We start from the raw sequence: 21,481 nt of genomic DNA, 5'->3' as shown, positions 1-21,481 counted from the left end.
ATCTCAGTTTGGCCTTTGGATGAACATGAAGACTAGCAACAAGAAAAATCTCAGGTGAGATTTCCTAACTACAAGTCCACCTTCATGCCAGTTTGGCATTCAAATTAAAAATACCAGGGCGGGGGAGGAGAGGAGGGGCACCTAACAGGTACAAAGAACACTATTTGGGTAAAGCATTACAAAAGTGATCCATGTCACAAAAAAAACATTTGTTCCTCCTTAATATTCTGAAATTTAAAAAAAAAATTAAAAATACCTAGTGATCAAAACAGTAACAACCCCCAAAATTAATTAAAAGTGGGCCCGAATGGATAGTACCCCCTAGGAACTTGTTAAAAACAGGCACAAATGCCCACAGTAAGAACTTACCTTAAAAAATAGATCTTAAGGAATTCTAGAGACAAAATTCCAATGAATACTTACAATCAGAAATCACAAAATGAACAAGGAAACAAACCAGAATCAGTAGGAAGAAACCAAAGTGCAAGAATCAGTCCAACTAACAACTGTATATTATTAGACTGTCATTGTAAGGTATAGAATATAAGTATATTTAATATGTATAAATAAAGTAAATGTGGAAAGGATGACTGGGTGCGGTGGCTCACATCTGTAATCCCAGCTACTTGGAAGGCTGAGGCGGTAGGATCGCTTGAGCCCAAGAGTTTGAAGCTACAGAAAGCTATGATTGTGCCACTGCATTCTAGCCTGGGAGACAAAGTGAGATCTCATCTTAAAAAAAAAAAAAGTATGACTAAATAATAAGAGACTATTAATATAGACAAGGAAGATTTGAAAAAGATTCAAATAGAACTTTTAGATATAAAAAAATAAATAACATTTAAAATGAATAACCCAAAGGAAGACAGCAGGTGTAACAGAGCTTAGTAAACTAGAAGAAATTGGGCAGAATGCAGCACAGAAAGACAAAGAAGGTTATTATACATACCAGGACCGATTACACAATTATAGTGTTTAAGGTAGCATGGTATTACTGACTTGAGGATACTCAAAGATCAGCACAATAGGACAGAGAACCCAGAAACAGACTTACACATTATCTGGAAACTTGAACATGACAAATATGGTAGCCAATTTTGGGGCCTTTTTGGTGGGGAGGGAGAGAATTAGTCAATAAATAGTGCTAAGACAGTAACTTATCCATAAGGAAAATAATATCACCATACTCAAAATCAATTCCAGGTACATTACAGGAAATGTGAAAGGAAAAGCTTTTAGAAGAAAATATGGAGAGGGGCATCCTACAGCAATGATACAGAAAACGATTTCTTTTCTTTTACATAATTTATAAAGAAAACAGGGTCAATGACTATCCTAGAAAATTGGCTTATAAGCTTCTTTGAAAAGAGCCCACTACCAGTAGGGAATTTTACATAGCAGAGTGTGCTATTTCAAAAACAAGTTTCAAGAAACAAGGCTTACCCCTAACACAAGTGAAACATTTTGATATTTTTATTCCATTCTATAAGAACTCCTAAAAATGTTACAGAAGACTTATATGAAAATGTTCATCACAACCCCAAGATGCCAAAAACACCCAATGCTTATTATCAGTAGAAAGGATAACTGTGGCATGCCGATGTAATGGGATACTTGTAAAGTAAATGAATACCAGCTATAACCATCAGCATAACTGGTGATTCTCAAAGCATGCTCTGCAGATCAACAGGATCAGTATCACCTGAGAGTTTGCCCTGCCCTGCAAACCCTCAGCCTGTCCCCAGATATACTAAATCAGAAACTCCACAGTGAGCCAACAAGCCGTGTTTTATTTAATGAGCCCAAGTCCAGGTGATGCTGATACACACTCAAGTTTGAGAGCCACTGTTAATACATGAAAGTCAAAAATACCTTGAGCAAGAAAAGCAAATCTCAAAAGAATATAAACAATATTATGTTTATTTAAAAGGCAAAAACCAGCTAAGTGGCACTGAATTCTGATATACCTAAAAATATGATAAAACTATAAAGAAAAGCAGAAAATGATTGATAGAAATTACTCTGTGGGAAACGATAAGGGGATTGGGAAGAACCACAGAGAGAGCCTCTAAGATAAGGACAGTGTTTTATTTCCTCACTTGGCGGGTACAAGAGTTTGGGTTTTTTATCATTATCCTATAAACTGTGTGGGTGCTACAAATTATATATCATTTTATGGATGATATAGTTTCTAAAACGAAAAAATGCAGAGTTGTAATACAAAAAAGTTGAGAGTATGTTTTAAAAAATTATGAACATAAAATAACACATTTTATGTGAACTCAATTCTAACCAAAGGCCTATGAAAAACTGAATACAAAGCAGGTGTTGAATACTCACAGACTATTAAATGTTTACAGTAACTGATGTGCTTTTTCATCTCCATTCTCCCAAGTTTTTCACAATGCATAAAATAACCCCAAAAGAATTTTTACATAGAAAGGATGAACAAATACTGTAGTCTATAAAATAATTTGGTGCTCACCCCAGCATGACTCCCATCTTCAACCCTATTAGTCTCTTTTCCAGACTTAAATTTCAAATCCTGACTAAATGCATAATATAGCCCATCAGAAGATAATGGTTTTCAATTCTGGTCTCAAAATGTACTTTTCTTCTCTAATTTTTCAAAATATTGTAATGCAATTCTATTCAGTTTTGTTTACTTCTAGCCTCCATCTCAAGGTATTTAGCCAGTTAGTAATTTTTTTTTAAATTACAAGCCATGTATGTATCATTTAGTACTAAATAAAACTACAAGACAAAACTTTCTATGAAATCATACAGGGACTGCCTTAAGAAATTCATTTGTTTCTAATTTATTTTCCCCATTAGCAACGTGTTGCTAAAATCACAAGTGAATAAAGCATTGCTCATATGAATTAATCCCGATCCCTCTGCAGTAAGGGGAACTGAGGGTCGGCCACAGCATCCAGAGAAAGGCAATTATGCACAATGAGCGAAGGAGGTGGTTCAAGGTTGCACTGCCAAGAAATGACATATTCCAGTGGACTCAAACCACCCTCTTCAAATTTTGGCATTCTGTGGTATAAAAATAAAACCAAAGAACATTGAAAAGCAAAGCTTGCCACCTGCTGCCCAATGGCATAATCGTAAATGTTCAAATTGTGCCCACGTTTTTTGACTTAAAACCTTTTACTAATTGATTAGTATGGATGTCTGCATATTGCATATTTATTCTCACCACGGTCCTTTTTCTTTTAATAAAGAATGTCAGCTCCTAAAGTTTTTAATCAGATGCTATTTCAAACTACTGTGCCTCTAACCAAAGAAAACAAAAAACCCACCACACCCACTTCCAAATTGTTATACACATTGTATACTGCATATAATAAAATGATCAAACTGCAGTTGTGTATATTATAGTATCCAGACCAGGGAAGAACTCCTTTGAAAATGTGCCAACATTGTCCTACGCTTCTACAGCCTGTCATCATTCTAGATGGTATGGAATACTAAATCCATTTTCTGACCCATGCAAACTTTAAAACTCAAATATTATCAGCTTAACTTCATTAAGCTAGTTTATAGTTTATATACATTCATGTAACAAAAATTTAAATAGCAGCCCAGCTAATGAAAAAGAAAAATCTCACCTCAAAGATCTGTCATCTTGAAACATTTAAACTTTTAAATATTTCTTAATTATGTTAATACTGATAAGTGTTCGCACAGGCCCTCAACAAAATATTTTCAGTATTTTCATTTGAATTTATTCTAAGAAAATCTGAGATGTAAATGCATTTTAGCCTTTTTAAAAACAACAACAATTCTCCAAGTATTGTCTCATTCTTCTAATTGAAGAATTGTGTATCCATACCATCACGCCTTCAAAAACAATTCAGAACACTGTAAAAGAGAAAGAGAAACTTTGAATTAAAAAAGAAAATGCCATCGGAGAGACAGCTGCCCCAAAAGCCAATCACAAACCTTGGAGAAGGAATGGGGCAAGGACAGAGGCCATATGCTCTCCTGTCACCAGGAAGCTGGGGAGGGACTGGGAGGGAGGCTCCTTGAGAGCTTATGGAAGGTGTCTCATCCCATCACACTGGTTAACTCTTGAGGCCCTTTGAAATGCAACTTTAAAGACTTTTGCCTGCTGAACTTGTCCATATGCAAAATAGCACCGAAGCTAGTTGAAGTTTTTTAGTTGTCTGGGAACTACTATAAAGCAGACAATAAAAAATAACTCATTTTCAAGACAGATGGCACCATAATGTTGCACGATTTTCTAGTGCGCATTTTTTTCTAAACACTAGAGGCAGCGTCTCCATACAAAAGAAAACCGATCCAGCTGCAGCTAGTTAGCTTTCACAGACTGCTGTTTCGGGGTGAAGGAGCTCAGGAAACTTCATCCCAAAATATGACTCCTTGGTATAAAGAGTATTTTGAATTAAAGGCCCTTAGAGATCAACAGGAATTGGAAGGGGCTTTCCCTCTTTCTTCACAAAAAAAAAAAAAAAAAACCCAGACCCATCAAAAAGAACAATTGACTTCCCTTCCCCTCCCTGTTATATCAATATATTACAGGAAAGAAGATTAAGAATGCAACGAGACCCGGCCCAAATCATTTTAAATATACCTGTCTCTCAGGTTAATTTCCAAAGAGAATCATTTACAAGTCGATCTGTTTCCCCCCATCCATTCACTCTCCCAAATATCTATTCATCCTCCCTGGATATTCATCCAGGGAGGATGAATAACCACTTATCACCCCTCAACAATTACCTATATTCCTCATCTTCCCCTCCTCTCTAAAATGAGGGTATATAAATTTCTGGCCCCCACTGGGATGTTGGGTAATCGCTCTGTGATTCTCCCCCTGCACACAGTAAAATCTCTTTCTCTTATTAATGTGCCTTGTTGTTAGCTGATCTTTCAGTGAAACTTCTGGAGTGAAGGGGGAGTTTCCCTTCACCCCTACCCCCACATGGGAAAAGTGTCCTTTTGGTGCTGTGGTTGGCTTAACCCTTTCTTCTAAAACTCCACAGGAGCTATTAATTCATACACTAATGTTGGTCAGTGTTTCTGATCAGGGAAAAATCTCTTTCCCACTCTTCTGATTGCCCACACCTGAGAACATCTAGAAGCAGTTTGTATTTGTAAGGCTAGAGTTTAGCTGGCTCTTCCTAGGCGCTAAGTCTACAATTCAGAAGGGTGCCTGGTGCACACAGGTAATGATAAGGTAAGCTAATCCTTTAACTAATTGATTCCAGACCCATTAATACCAGAGCTGGGCTTTGATTGAACAGGTCAAATATTTGATTTAATATAAATAGAGGAAATAACATTAGATATACTTTGTCCCATAAAAATATAGCTCTTAACTAAAAAACAAAAATTATTTAGCTACTCATCCTAGAAATAATAGAAAAGGAAAAAAATATATTCTAGGTATGGATTATTCATTAAAACTAAAGAATATTTACTTTAGCTGCTAGGATAATGCCTGGCACATACTAAATAGTCAATAAATACATGTGAGATTGATAGTCCCAAATCATTTCTTTTGGTTTCTTACCAAAGACTTCCTAATGGAACTTAATCAAATCCTTATTTTTTATGAACATTCTAAAGTATTTAGAACATAAAGATAAAATATAAGTTTTTTAAAAGAAAGCACAGCATTTCCTCAGTAGGTTTGTAAAATATTTCTGATTCTGTGAAAGGCAATATGATTATTTCTATCAAGTAGCATGTTACTAAACTGAGTACTTCACAAAGCAAATCATAAACACTTTCCTAGCAGCCTTAGACCTTAATAGCTAAATTAAATATAATTAAAGTTTGAAACAAAAATTGCCTATTTATGTGCTATTAATAATAAAGCAATTTTTGTTTCAGACTTTATTTCATGTTAAATTTTAACTAATAACTGATGAGAAAGCAAAGTAACTAGAAAGACATTGAGAGCCTAGCAACATGAGAGTTTATACGTGTGTGTGTGTGTGTGTGTGAGAGAGAGATTATCCACAGCTCACTTCCCGTTCACCAGTATAGACACTGAAAAAAATGTAGCATTTCTGTTGCCTAAAGGAGGAGAAATATAGATGAGTAGAGCACTCCTTGTGCAGCATGAGAAAACACAGGGAGGATACACGGAGATTTACGTTGGAAGGGGCAGAGATAACATGAAGTAGTTATGGCAAAAGGTGCAAAGCCAACAAAGATAAAAGCAGAAAACCAGAGTCTGCTGAACATCTGAAAAAGAAACAAACAAACAAAAAAGACCTCGACTTTTCTACAGAACATGGTGAATGGCCACCAAACATATTTTGAAGACAGTCTGATCAACACAGAGGGAAATCCAATCTGGTTTTGATTATGGGTTGGTGAACTTGAATTTAGGGATAGGGTGGAATAACCAAAAGGAATCATGCAAGGACAGCCCCTGCCTTCCCATTCCTAAAGTGATACGTTTACATAGCCTTCCATTTAACATGTCTAGAGAGACAGATTAACATTAGACTACACATTATTCCTTAACCTGGATCCAAAGGAGTTCTTTTCTAGACTAGTAGTCTAAATCCTTTCTGTTTTTAAGGAATTCCCCTCTCAAGAAGTCACCATGAGAGGCAGGTAGGCTGCAGAGCCAGCTCCCCTAGGCCTCCCTTTCCCTAATCAGTTCCATTGACCCCCCTGGGCCTTCCCTCATGCTCACCAGCACCCTGCTGCCCTGGCTCCCCCCACCACCACCCCACACCACCCCACCGCATCCTCCCAACTCCCCACCCCCCAATGAGTCTGATACTTCTTATGTGGATGTTAGAGCCATCTTTCTGTTTCTCACAGCCCCACTCAAAGATCCTCTGCCTGCTTGCCAAAGCGTTCTATAACCTGGACCTGCCCACGCAAACTCATTTCCTATTTCTCAATCCCCCCGAAGAGATCAATTCCCCTCAATGGTGCTATGGAAACGGGAGACTCATTCTTACCCTATGATCCTCCCTATTATTTATCTAAAGGCCAGCCTCTATACTTTGCCAAGTACCCCAACTCTGGTGAATGTTCCTTTATTCCAATCCTTCAGTCCCTGCTGAATTCCCCTCCCCTTCCTTATTCTTCACTAGAATTTGGAATGGGTACCACATAGTTTAGCAGTTAATTAGGTAGTATCCTATATTATTCGATGTTTTTAAGGCATGTTAGCCTGATTATTCTAACTCGAATGCCAAGAACAGTACCTGACATGTGGCTGACACACAATAAATATTTGCTAACAGAATAAAGGAATACCCTATTGTCAACTGGAAATTTATGTCATGGAGGTGAGGAAGCCTGAGATTCTATCTTCATTACAGTGAACCAGAGATAAGGCAATTAGAAATGCCGGAAAACTATTTAGGCTTGGAAAGTTATAGACGGTTCAGTAGTACATCACGATTTATGTCTGTGTATGTCAATAAACCTTGCAGAAGACCAAAGGATTATGAAGTCAATGAGTATCAGATTGTATTCTTATCCTCATGGGCAAGTGGGGATTTTTAAAAATCCAACTTAACAAGTTTCTTCCAAATTTTGGGATGAAAAATTCAGTAAGTACTAATAGTATTTTTTACATAAAAGCCCCTGCCCTTGGAGAATTCTTAAATGTTTGACAAAAAGGTTCTTTAATATGAAAAGAGCTCTTACAAATTAAAAAAAAATATTAAGAACATGTAACAGAAAATGATGTGAAGATGTTAATAAATTATTCACACAAGAATACACAGGGTTTACAAAAATGTGAAAAATGTTCATTCTCACAAAAATGTGAAAAATGTTCATTCTCACTAAAAAAAATCTAAGAAACACGAATTAAAATTATTCTGTGAGGTGGTAAGATTATACTTCATAAGAATATTTAAAACCACTGAGACTTTACAGACTGTAATTTATCAAAGTCTTATTTGACGGAAACCACATTTACTCTATTTAAAATATCAAAGATTACATATGTCACTAACATATTTACTTCCACATAAAAATCACTACACTAATACCAAGCAACATGGCAACAAAGAAATTAATCAAGGAGCCTGCAAAGTGTTCCAACCTTAAGGAAAGTATTTCTACTGTGTACACTAAATTTTTCAGCTATTTGGATTCACAGGTCACCTTTTAAAGACATCAAGGGCAATTAAGTTGTGAAATGCCCGCCTCATTACACAGAAATGGGTTTTCTAAGAATTTTTTTTCTTTACTCCTTCGAAATAGCTTTGTTATGCCAGGAGATAAATGGGAACCACAAGAATGAAAGAGGAACAGAAAAGGGGAGAAAAGAGCTTCACAAAGCGGCAGGGGAAAATGCTTGTGTGCCCGGGGAGTGGGAACTTGAGAGCATTTCCTTTCAAATTTCTTTTCTCAGAGTAAAGTGCATCCTAATCTTCTCAAAATGTCTATGTCATCTTCCTGTTTGAGTTAAGAACATCCTTCCTAGAAATATAATTAAGAAGGATTAGCTGCTGCATAAAGAGGCTTTGAACAAATTAAGACAGAATGATGCCTCACTTCAGATTCTGTCCATCAAATCTCCAAACACTGGCACTTGGCAAAACACCAGCACGAGGCAAAGACACAAATGGCACTGCTTTGAAAGCAACAAAAGTGGGGCCTATGTCAAGAAAGCCCTAAAATGAGAATTTTTAAAAAATAAATTCTGTATCTATGGTTGACAGTCCAGCTAATTTTTAAAGATCTGGGAACAGCTTTCTACTTGGTAACTTACCATAATGAAGAGGTTGTCACATTTTCTTCAAGAAACAGAATACATTTTAAGTGAATCATGACTGTTTTGAAAATAAACAGATTTTTGTCAAAAAGTAGTGATTTACTTGAGAATTCATGAAACAACTAAATTTTTTCACTTCTCTATACTTTTTATTTGTATTTTGGGCTTCAAAAATACTGTGCAAAGTATTTTTTTCTTATTTTGGTAAGAGGAGACAAGGACATGTAAAAGATGCAAGGAAAATATGGAATACAGGTCAGGAAGCCTGGTTCAAGTCACAGCTCTGCTGCTACCTTTCTGAGTGACTCTGAGCCAGGCATGCAGACTCTTGCAGTTATAAAACTTTATGGTTTGCACTGGTTGAAAATTCTGGAAAAAAAAAAGTTGTACCTAATTCTGGTTCTCTTTCCCATTGTGCTCAAATAATAACTTTCAAAGGGACAAGTACCCAGGATAAATTCTATTCAAAGATACTAATATTGGTAAAAATGTTTCTTCTGTGTGTTTGGGTGAGAGCTAACTCCATTAATCACCTAACTCTGAAACTGTATGAACTCTAAGTGAAAAATAATTAAAGTTTGCCTGAACATCCCTGTTTGCTTTCCACGAACACTTTAGTCAAACTTGTGTGAAGGTTCATGTCAATATTTAATTTAATACTCATGAGTATTCAAGCTCATACACTGGATTTATAGTATCATGTTCAGTAATTTTCCCAAGAGACTGGCTTCCTGGGCTTTTCTGTCACCCTTTTGTTTGTCAATATACCTGATGTTTATTTATCAGAGGCATTCTAGGAAGTACAGGGAGCAAGAAGACTCAGCACTAAATGGTCAAGAACATAAGACCTAGAGAATTAAATATGGTCTAATCCGTGAAAAACCCTTATACTATCCAGAGATATACAAGAAGTGGGTCCCATCATGACCTAGAAGTGCCATGAAGAATGGGATGCCATAACTGAACCACATACTGTCCTGGGGTAAGGATTGGGGTGACTGAGTCAACTTTTGCCTACTCTGATCAGTGACTCCTTGGACTGGTCTCTTATCATCACTTTGGGGAAACAGAGGCAGCCTAGAAAATGGGTTAATATCTGCATTCCTGCTTGGTCAGACTTTTTGGATTCAGAGCAGTCATGTAATATCTTCATTCACGTGTTCATATCACGTGTTCATTCACCAAGTAAGTACTGTTCCAGGCAGAGTAACACAGACTCACACAAATTGAAATGAAGTTTCCCTGAGGAAACTGGGGTCAGTAGAAGGCACGGGTGTTAAACAGGGAAGGGGGGTGTGGATTACAGAGAGAAAAATGCATGGGCAACAGCCTATGTCAGGAAAGAGCCGGGCAAGGGCAAGGAGCTGCTTGTGCCCATATGGCAACAACCAAAGAGCACAAAGGAAGACCAAGGAGTCAGATCCCACAGGTGTGGGGACCTTTGATCTTTATCCTCAGAGCACTGAGAAGCCAGTGAAGGCTCCTATGCAGGGCACAGCAAGATGAGACCTATATTTTGAAAAGACTGCTCTAGTTATGGACACAGGTTTGGCTTTAATGCTCAAGTACTTCATGAAGTCCCAAGCTCTTGGGACACACGGGACAGTCAGGGCCTCCTCACATTACTCATGGGAGAGTCCACCCAGCTCCGACAGGTATAGAATTCCACCTGGTCTTTCAGGTTCTTCTTGCTATGACACATACTCACATAAACATCTTACCCAAAAATAGCAGTCCTGAATAATGACACACATTTTTTCCTGGATTAGCAAATCTAAGGTTTCTCCTCTCCATAATGCTTAAGTAGACATTCTTTCCAGTTAGAAGTTCTTGTCTCTGGGATCACAGGATCAGCTATTTTGGCTAGATCATCTCTAACACATTTTAGGAACAGATAAATAGGTAAAAAAAAAAAAAAAAAAAAGAGAGAGAGAGAGTCAATGTACAGAACTTCAGTGAAAATATACTAATAACCCCATGCATATTTACCATATAAGTTATTGAACTTTGCTTTTTATTTCCTACCTGCTGCTTATTTTACATGATTTGAGGTGTACTTCTCACCTCTCTCACACAAGACTCATACCATTTAGGCTCTTATTCTGATCCCAGGCAACTCTGGGGCAGGGAACTGCTATAAAAATTTAGTCTTAAAATTTAGTCTACACTTCGCTCAAACAGAAACAAACTCTTATGCCAAGAGAAACAAGGAAAGAGGATTTAGTGCAACCCAGAGGCACCTTTGGAGGGATTCATGGCAATATCTATGGAATGCAAAGCATATTCAAATGTTAAAAAATTTTTAAAGGCAATATAGTTTAGAAGTTCACTTTACAGACTGCCAAAATTTGAATCCTGCTGCTCTGCTTACAAGCTAAGTGAATTTAGGCAAATTATTTAAACACTCTGCACCTCAGTTGCCTCAGCATGTAAAATGGGAATAATAATAGTATCCATTTCATGTTGTTTTGAGAGGATTAAATGAAATAAAATTCAAAAAACACTTAGAATACTGTCTGGCACAGAATAAAACACTCAGCAAGTATTAGCTATTATGATTACATAGCAACAAAACACTATCATGATTTCCAGCAATTCAACTAGGGAGCAAACTCTATCCCTGTACTCCCCTTTTTGGTTGCAAACTTTGGGTTTCCACCAGACCCAGGAGTGTGCAGACAGCACACAAGTGACCTCCCCTACTCTGTCCTTGTCTCTCTCACCTCCACACCAAAGTCTACTCTTCTTTCAAAGTCTATCCCAGGAGGAAAATTGAGAGTTCCTTCCAGTTCCTCAAAACACTATCTCATCTCACCATTTTCCCCATGCGCCTGTTTTCCCAAACAAAACAGGTCAGATCAACAGTTAGCAATATGACCAAACTACACAATTTTCATGGATTACAAAGTCCTTCTCCAACCTTTTAACATTGCTATGTCCAATTAAGCTTGGTTTTATAATTTCAAAAAGGACTTCTTCTGGAATTCCCACAAATACATACCTACACAGCAGTATTCATATGAGCAAAACTTGGTCAAAGGATACAAAAGTTCAGTTATGCAGGATGAATAAGTTATGAAGATTAACTATAGTTAATAACACTGTATTGTATACCTGAGATTTGCTGAGAGTAGATCTTAAATATTCTCGCAACAAAAAAAATGGTGACTATGTGTGATAGATATGTAAATTAGCTTGATTGTGATAATCATTTTATAAAGTATACATATATCAAAATATCACATTGTACACTGTAAATACATATGATTTTTTTGTCAATTATACTTCAATAAAGCTGGGGATAAATAGAGGAAAAATTTTTAAAAATTCAAACATCCATCAAAAGCAGAATAATTATGGTCTATTCATATGATAGAATAATCTTTGGCAATGTAAATGAACAAACTACAGCCACACGACTACATAGATGAGTCTCAGAGTGAAAAAAATGCACACTGTATCACTTATGTATATATCAGAACTGATCTCTGGTGTTAAAAATCAAGATAGCAGCTCCCTCTGGGGAGGACGGGGTGGGTAGCATCTAAGAACAAGGGGGCTTTGTAATGCTGGAAAAGTTCTATTCTTTAGCATGGATGGGACTTACGTGAGTGTGATGTCAGTATGGAATAATCATTAGGCTGGGTGCGCTTATGATCTTTGTACTTTTCTGCATGTAATTTCAATTTAACTTCAATTTTTAAAAAGTTTCAATGTATATAAAATGATAAAATCAGTCATTGGTTCAAATTCTATTTCTCATCCCATCCCTAAGGCATCATGAAACGAGCACTATAAGCCTTGGAGTGAGTTCCTTTTCCTCAACATTCTAACACTTTGCCTTTTTTCCCACATCATAAAGTTGGGATCAAAACCTTCATCTCCCTCACAGACTTTTGCTGGGCAGATGAAATACAATAAGGAATGCAAAGTACTCTGCAAAATGTTCAGGGCTTTACAAAGGCAAATGGTGTTATTCCAAGAGAAAAAGGTGACTCCTGCAATGTAAGTATTCATGGAACAATCCACAGACAAGGATTTAGATGTTATTAATACCTATTTTCTCCAGGCAAAATTCAAAAAAAAATATGTTAAGGACACATTTATTGAAGCCCTTCCATGTACCTTTGTGGAAACAGAGATTAAAGACTGCCACAGTAAGCATTATGATAATGGTAAATACTGGGATGCACATAAGAGAAACCTGGGAGGTCAGTGGGGTCAAGGTGGGGGGTCAACACTGAGCAAGCCCTCCCTTACAGTCCGAGAGATCATTTGGGGAAACTGTCCATCTGAGTACTGAGTGCTCATCTTAGTGCTGCTTTAGTAAGTTCAGTCAAGTTCCCAATATCAACTACCAATGCTATAAAAAGCTTGAAACCTCTCCCTAAAGTTTTAACTGTTGGTGCAGCTTTATAATGGACTTTTTTACCTTTAGAAAAAAAAAAAAATATGAGAAAGTCCAAATAAAGGGAATGAGCTTACATTCTGCTGCTGTTGTTGTTAATCAGAAGGGCAGAATACTTCAAGGAACATTCCACAAGTTCTTGCATCCTTTTCTGAGGACTCACAACCACAGCGACAGGAAGATAAGAAGTGGCCAGAGATTAAGGACAGTGTAGCACTCTCTTCTTCCTGGCACGGATGTCGCTCAGCACTGCTTCCTGACCCAGGATAAATGTGAAGCATTCATGTCTCAAGACCTTTGAAAGTAGAACCCATCATCTCAAGGTAGGTTTTAAAGAGCCTTCTCTATATTTAGAAAATATCTGGCATGCTATAAGCTCACTTGGTAAATACAGAACATATTTGAATTGCTCCTGTTTTTTAAAAGAACTTTTATCTCCACCACATGTCTGAAGAAGATGACAGAAAAGAGAAATAAGCAATGCCATTAGATGAATTCGGTCCTCTCAAATGGTTTGAGACAGGAAAAAAGACTAGTTTTTCTGGAGAAACTAACCAACATTCTCCGTAACATCAGGACACCATAAGATGATGAAAACAGCCATCAGCAGGGAAGAAAGACAGACTGGGTATGTGTGAGCTCTCTAGATAGATCTGACATCCATATCCTGAGTAAAACCAGACTTCCTTCTCAAGCTCAAAGAGGGGGGACTGGGTACACTGTCTCCTGCAAAAGTGCTTCCTTCTCACACAGCACAGATAACAGGTCCCAGCATTCTCTACAAAACCAAAAGGCATTTGCAGCTAAAGAATGTCCCTTATGACCTCTGCCTCGTGGTCCCATGGTCAGTGCCTACAACATCCATCACAACTAGCAAGGATAAAAATGGGCATTTTAAACTGATAAGAACAGATACTACACTTGATCTTAGCCAAAGGGCCAAGAAGTGATGAAAAAAAAAATGGGCATTTTACACAAGTCTAAGACAGCTTCATTTAATAGCACTGGGAGTTGAAAACAAACTTTTATGGAGAACTTCAATGCCTATGTGAATAATGATGCTGACAGGTGATGAAAGAACTCTAGGAAGCTGAATGGTTTTGAATTTTCTCCTTTGTCGATCCTTCCACCCATAACTTATAAGCATTAACACCTTTTTACAAATAGAACCACAGACCGATTCCTAGGATGCACCTACAATCTAATAGTGGCAATTCTTGGATGAACACATTCACAACAACATTTGAATAACATCTATATGATGCAATTATGATCATGACCTCAAGTTTTAATATGGGCTTCCTAAGGAACCCAGTATAATAAAGAGCCATAAAAGTTCACAGAATCTGAAAAATGACTGTGAAAATTTATATACGAGAAGAGGCATCATTTGATCTTTTCATCAGCTCATGGAGTAGCCAGGATGTGGCCCATGAAACTGGAAAGAGTAACACCATAATAATAAACTTCAGTGAAAAGCATGAATGAAATTAGCAACTACAACAATGACTACTACCGGAATACCCTGGCCAAAGACTTTCCAAACCAATACCTGACCAAGTGGCCAGCCATGTACTACTGATACCCACTTGCTTTTAGTCCCTAATGGGGTACGGAGGATGAGCTTAGCTATTAAACAATAAAGCTTTGTCAGACAGCGTCTATTTACCAAGCATCCAACACCTTCAAAGACCTTGGAGATCCATGATCTTACTAAAGCAATCCTCAAAAAATGGCAGGATGGAAAGACCCCCACATTCTCCCTCTCTCCCACTGTCGCAAGCCTGGACCATACCTGATTCTCTCTCCCCTTGCCTTCCACATTCAATTAGGTGCCAAGAGTTTTCATTTCTAATCACTCCTGAGTTCACTTCCTTCCTCTCCATCCCATTAGTACCACACCTGCTACACAGCCAGCCTGCAATTCCTACTGGTTCTAATCCATTTTAAATACTACCGCCAGATTAATCTTCCAAAGCACAAATGGTAGCATTCTCCTACTTGAAACTTTATTATGCTTTCAAACAGAAAATTTCAAAAATATAAACAGAGAATTCTGTAAGAAAGCCCCATGTACCCAATACACAGCTTCAATAATTACCACTTCATAACCAATCTTATGACCTCTGTACCCCAACCCACTGGGTTATTTTGAATCAAATCTCAGACATCACAAAATTTCATCTGTAAATACTTTTGTAAGGTTCTCCTCCTTACAAACATAGAACTATAAGGCCATCATCACAGCCCTCAAAAATCAAGGACCATTCTCTTTTATCATCAAATTGTCTATCAATGTTATTAGCATGTTCATGCTTGTCCTATAATTCACCATTGTTACCTTTTTCTTTTACTTTCAGTTTGCTTAAATCAGGATAGAAACATAATCCAAAATTGTGATTGGTTAATGTGTTTCTTAAGACTTTTTGAAACTATAAGTCCTTTCCCCACTGATTTTTTTTTTCTATTTTGTTCTGTGGTTTTTTTAGGATTTTTTGGTTGAAATCTTAGTCATTAGCCTGCTTTTCAACCTTATATTTTAAAGCCTCGTGTTACCTTATATTTGCACTAGTCTTCATCTTTATCGAGTTCCAATCAAATCATATCCTAAATGTGATCTTTTTATTTCAGCATATTATGGAGGTACAAATATTTAGGTTACACATGTTGCCCTTGCCCTCCCCCCAGTCAGAGCTTCAAGCGTGTCCATCCCCCAGATGGTGCACATCACACTCATTGTGTGTGTATATACCCATCCCCTCCTTCCCCTCCCATCTGTCCACCCAATAAATGTTATTCCTATATGTGCACTTAGGTGTTGATCAGTGAAACCAATTTGATGGTGAGTACATATGGTGCTTATTTTTCCATTCTTGGGATACTAAATGTGATCATTTTTAAATGTCCACAAAGTCCTTGATATTTCTCTCTTCAAGCTGTGCAGCTTACTTCCACTCTCCCTGAGTGAGGACTAGACTTAGTGACTCACTTCTAATGAGGAGAATAAGGTGAAAGCAAAGGTGTGTCACCTTCAAGACCACAGACTAAAAATGCACTGTGGCTTTCTCCTTGCTCCCCCTCGTCTGGGATCACTCACTCTGGGAGAAGCCAAAGGCCACGTTGTGAGGACACTCCTGTACATCTTAATCCTCCCTGCAGGAACCAGATAATGGGGCAATCTATAATCATTTATTAAGTAAATATCAGAAGTGACAGCATCCTAGACCATCTCTTCTCTTTACCCCAAAGCACGCAGTAGGCATGCCCATATACAGATGCCTGTAACAAATGCTACCATAAAAAGCATCTTCATTCAGCAGATGAAGTCTCCGAAGCAAATTACCCAACGACTTTATTTTCCCAAAGCCAAATCAGAGCTGAAACCTTAGCCTCCTCTTTGACTCACAAAATTCTTGTCTAAATTATACTGCTGCTACCAAAAGAAGAAAGGGGAAAAAAATTGTTCCTTTATCTGACATCCAACATATGGTTCTTACTAACAATCCACATATACACATTATAGAGGGCCAAATTCTAACAGCGGAGGGTGATACTCGAGATGAATGATGTTGCTTGTAAATTACTTCACAGTTTATGTAAGTAATAATGCTAGAGAAAAATAATTGCACTACACAGTAATCTGACTCTTGATCGCCAGAGCACAGTTCAACACAGAATTGTTTCTTTGTTTTTAAGATCCAGAACAACGCTGGAAGGGAGATGTCTAGCTACGATATAGTCAAAGCTTTGTGTCACTCCAAGGACACACAGTTACATTCATGTTCTGGCACCCAACAAGAAGCATTGCTATCCTTTAGAGATGGGGTTAGCAAACTATCCAAATCTGACCCACAGCCTGTTTTTGTATGGCCCACAAGTTAAGGATGATTTTTATCTTTTTTAATGGTTGAGAAAAAAAAATCAAAAGAAGACTATTTCATGACCTGTGAATTTATATGAAATTCAGCTTTCAGTGCCCATAAATAAAGTTTTATTGGAACACAGTCATGCTTATTCATTCAGGCATTGTGTACGGCTGCTTTTGTGCTTCAAAGGCAGAACTGAGTAGCTTCAACAGAAAACGTACATCCTACAAAGCTAAAAATATTTACTATCCAGAGCTTTACAGAAAATGTTTGCCAATCCTTTCCTTTAGGACATGAATGCTGTAACCTATCTTGGCTTAAATTCTAAAACTATCACTTAACTGTGTGATCTTGAACAAATTACTTAACCATACTGCACCTCAGTTTTCTCATCTGTAAAATGGGGTTAATAATGACACCTACCTTATAGAGTCATTGTGAGTTGTAAATTAATTATACATACAAAGCATGTCAAACAGTACCTGGCACACAATAAGCCTTTCCTAAGTATTCATGATACCTCCCATTCCTTCTTGCTGAGACCTACAGGATGTGTTTTCCAATGGAAATGCAAAGTGGTTAGACGTCAAACTAACCCCCAAATCTATTTATCATGGTAGAACTGAAGTATTATAAGAAGAAATAAGAGAAAAATGAAGAAAAATAGGAAAAAAACAGGATTAAGGAGGGAAGAGAAAGGAAAAGTTATAGACACCCCACTCAGCAGAAATAGTAGGTGGCCTGTTTTACGAGGAAGTATAAATTAGGATAATTTCATCTATAGTAACAGATTAAATAACCTCTGTGGGCTGACTGGGTACTAACCACCACGTGGAAGCTGTCTCTATGGAGGAAAAGAACATTCTGAAATTCCAAGTGAGTGACTTACAAATGAACTGCTGGGTCAAGCCCATTTTTAAGTTGGGAACTTCCTGTATTTTACATTCCTTGACAAATGACAAGTGATAGTTGCAGTAAATTCTGCATCTTAGTATCCATATAGAATAGCTAATTAAGCAGAGACAATTTGTGTAAGAACCCAGTACAGCTGAAGGGCTCCTTATAATACAACTCAGAGGAGGACAGGAATAATCTTTCTGATCCAAAATTCTCATTTTGTTCCGAATAGCACTTACTTCCTAACGCTAAGAAAAAAAAAAACCCATGTACCCATAAATAGAAAACAAGCTCATTCACCAAAAATGGGCTGCATGGCAACTGGAAGATAAACATGGTGTTAACAGAAGATACACTTAACCTGCTACTGAGGTTGAGAAACTATCTCTTTCCATGGACTCACTTTCATTTGAATACCTTCTTTGTGCAAAGCTGAATTCCTATCTTTCTCATGTATCTTTTAAAAATCACACTCACTGTTTCTCTCTTTAAAATTATTTCAAAACTCTAAAGCACATCCTCCACAAAAAAACAAAGAATTTTAAAACTCACAACTTCACCACTATCTTCATCATTCCCTCCCAAACTTGATCCCTATAACCCTCACTATTGCTATGATGTATACTTGCAGTAAATTTTCCATGCAGAGGCTAAATACAAACATCAAATATTTTTAAGAGACTTGATATGTAAACCTAATATGTAAAGCCTTTGGGAAAAGAAAGACATTATTATCCAAATGATTTCTGCAAATTGTGCAGGAAAAGGGAAGTGATTTAAAGCGATGCATCCAAGACAGCAATTAAGATGCTCCTTAACCAGAGGCAAGTTCAAAACACTCACTGAGGACGTATCTGCTGGGAGAGTCCAACTGAAGGCTTCGGCTTGAGGGTCAAGGTCATCTGGGCCACAGGACTGACTCTCGGTAGAGCGTCTGCCTTCTTAGACGAAGTGTGCTTTGCTGCTTGCTCAGGAGGGACCCAGGAGGAGGCAGCCCCAGGACTCTGTCCTGCAAAGACAGGCGACGAGGTATCCCGGGCAGCTATTGTCTCACAGGCTTTGCCCTTGGTCCCCGGTTTACACACACAGAGTTGAGGCCGGAGACACATCCCTCCGTTCTGGCACGGTGGAACGCAGCTCGCTGCAGAGACAACACAAGACAGAGCTTTGAAGAAAAGCATTGTAGACTTTCTAATGCTTCCAAAGGGTTAACAGTAGTATCAGATTGTTCTCCAATAAAATAAAACCACCCTTAAAACATGCAGCACGATGATGATAATGGTAACTAATATTTATTAATGGCTTCCTATGTGACATACACTATTCTAATATATATCAACAAATTTAATCCCCAGCAACCATTTTAATAGATATTTTATTTTGCTCATTTTACAGATAAAAAAACAGACCCAGAGGTTAAGTAATTTGCCAAAGGTCACACAATTATCAGTGAATATAAAAGCTGGGATTTGAGCCAGCTCCAAAGACACCATTCTTGACCACTTTACTATGGTCGCCTTCCCAAAATGCATCAGAAAACACAGGAAAAAATCTTAAGAAAATGCTCTGCCATTATTTTTAAGTTGTGCTCCATGGCTTAATTTTAAATTTAAGTTTAATTTTAAATCCGTAAGCTTAAATTTTTTGACACAACTTGGCAAATAACAAAAGCCCAATCCTTAAAAGTGCTCTACTATAGACTTTGCCGTGTATAGGCTATCGGAGCACAGAGACACTGTCTTAGAAATTTAGTCCAATCCATGCTTTGACATATGAGAAAACCAAGGGCAGAAAGGTTGAAAGTCATCCAATATATACCTGCTAGTTGGTACAAAACTCCAGTGCATTGTACACCATCCCTAATTTTATAATGAAAGGCAACCAAAAAGAAACAACAACTTCATCTCCTATTTGCTAAGATGTCAATAATTTGAATCACCAGACTTGTGACCAAGCAGAGTTTGAGACTTAGCAGGGCTGGCAGCCAGGGCTAAGGTAAGTGGATTTTATGATAGGCAAGGTCTCCAGGGAGTTTAGATGTTACTGACTTAAGTTTTATCAGGTTTTATCATAGACCTAGGGGCATATTCCCATGGTCCCTTATTTATTTGTTCAAATATATTTATCATGCTGCCCCTTTGCTATCAGCCAACCTTGGACTTAAACGCTTGTCCTGGGGCAGATCACACTGCCACATCGCCCACAAAAGTCAATGCAAGTCAAAACAATTACAAAGTGAACCTCAGAAGACTTAGTTATTAAGGGCCAAATGACCAAGACTTCACAGCCCTGAAACCTATTGATTTCTATAAAAGAGATAAGATACTTCTCCCATCTTTCTACAATATTATTCCTACTAGCTATAGCAAATAATGATTTTAAAATGGCCCTTGAGTGTTAGAATACTAGGCTGACAAAATTTTCAAAATGTTGGGAAGGATGAAAGAAAGAAAGAGAGAAAATCGAGCAGCTCCCTCGGTGACCTTGTAGTCACTTAACCTTGGCCTCTGCACCTGTGTGGGTTCAGGGTCTGCAGTAGAGCAGTAGCTACTTGTTTTAAAATGGTCCCCAAGGGCTGTTCCCATATTATGCTTCTCGAATTCAAATTCAAAAGCTATATGCTTCTAGAATTCACGATTCTAACTTATCACAGTCTTCTCGACGGATGGAGCTAACTCTGGACGTGAGATAACTTTGCTCAGCCACGGTTATTTATGGAATGTCACAGGAGCGGGAATGGGCTCCCCCCAGGAGAACAGAAGCCACAGCAAGGACTGGACTGGGCTCTCAAAGTGTGCCTCCGCCAAAGATCACCCCCCTAGGCACTTTCATGTATACATTCTCTTCATGCTTTCAATTAGAAACATGTTGAAGTTTAACATCTGAGAATGATTTCCGCTTCTCCTCCCTCCCAAGGTGTACTGCAAATGTCTTCTCATCCACCAGGAGGGCTGCGCTGAGCAGCTTGCAAAAGCCAGCAGCTATGTGGAGGCCAAGGACTGACGTCCAACACACCACTGAGAGCGTGCCACAGGGACCTGTCTCATCCATCCATGGATGGACTGGAAATGTAAGCGGGTAGCAATTATTTTTAACTCTTCAAATTTTGCATGTAGTAGGTGGGGGGGGGGGTGGCAGGCAGAGAATAACAAAAGGAAAAAAAATACTTTGAACTCACAAATATTTTTTACTAGAAGAAAAAGAATATGTTATATAATAGTATGGCTATATATTATACAATACCACCCTTTAGCCCCCAGAGCACACAGATGAAGAGAGATTGGCTTGAAGTGGGAAAGGGGACAGGGTCCCTAAATGCCAAGACAAGCCCTTCATCTGACATGAAAAGGCAAAACTTATGTCCTTGAATCACATTTTTATCAAGCCATTTTTCCTGTAATATCTGGACCCCATGCAGTCAGGAATGGTTCTCAAAGCATGATACCCAGACCAACAACAGCAGCGTCACCTGGAAACACGTCACAAATACACATTCCTGGGCTGCCCCAGGCCTGCTAAATCTGAAATGGGAACCCACAAAGTGTGACTACCCTCCAGTTGATTCCAATGTACCCTCAA

The 21,481-nt window shown here is 38.0% G+C and overlaps 1 protein-coding gene and 1 pseudogene across 7 annotated transcripts in view; both read right to left on the bottom strand.

Annotated features, from left to right (window-relative positions):
* Positions 1 to 21,481, bottom strand: part of LTBP1 (latent transforming growth factor beta binding protein 1) — a 401,756-nt gene that overhangs the window by 322,051 nt on the left and 58,224 nt on the right. For all 7 annotated transcript variants that reach the window (XM_012788393.3, XM_012788394.3, XM_076000662.1 and 4 more), the window contains one exon: positions 18,746 to 19,043. In XM_012788393.3, coding sequence (XP_012643847.1) covers positions 18,746 to 19,043 — 298 coding nt within the window. The remainder of the gene's footprint in view (positions 1 to 18,745; positions 19,044 to 21,481) is intronic.
* Positions 13,983 to 14,090, bottom strand: LOC142870231 (uncharacterized; annotated as a pseudogene).

The sequence above is a fragment of the Microcebus murinus genome, chromosome 3 (assembly GCF_040939455.1).
Source record: "Microcebus murinus isolate Inina chromosome 3, M.murinus_Inina_mat1.0, whole genome shotgun sequence".
Taxonomy (NCBI): Eukaryota; Metazoa; Chordata; class Mammalia; order Primates; family Cheirogaleidae; genus Microcebus; species Microcebus murinus.
This window is presented reverse-complemented; position numbering and strand designations above follow the sequence as displayed.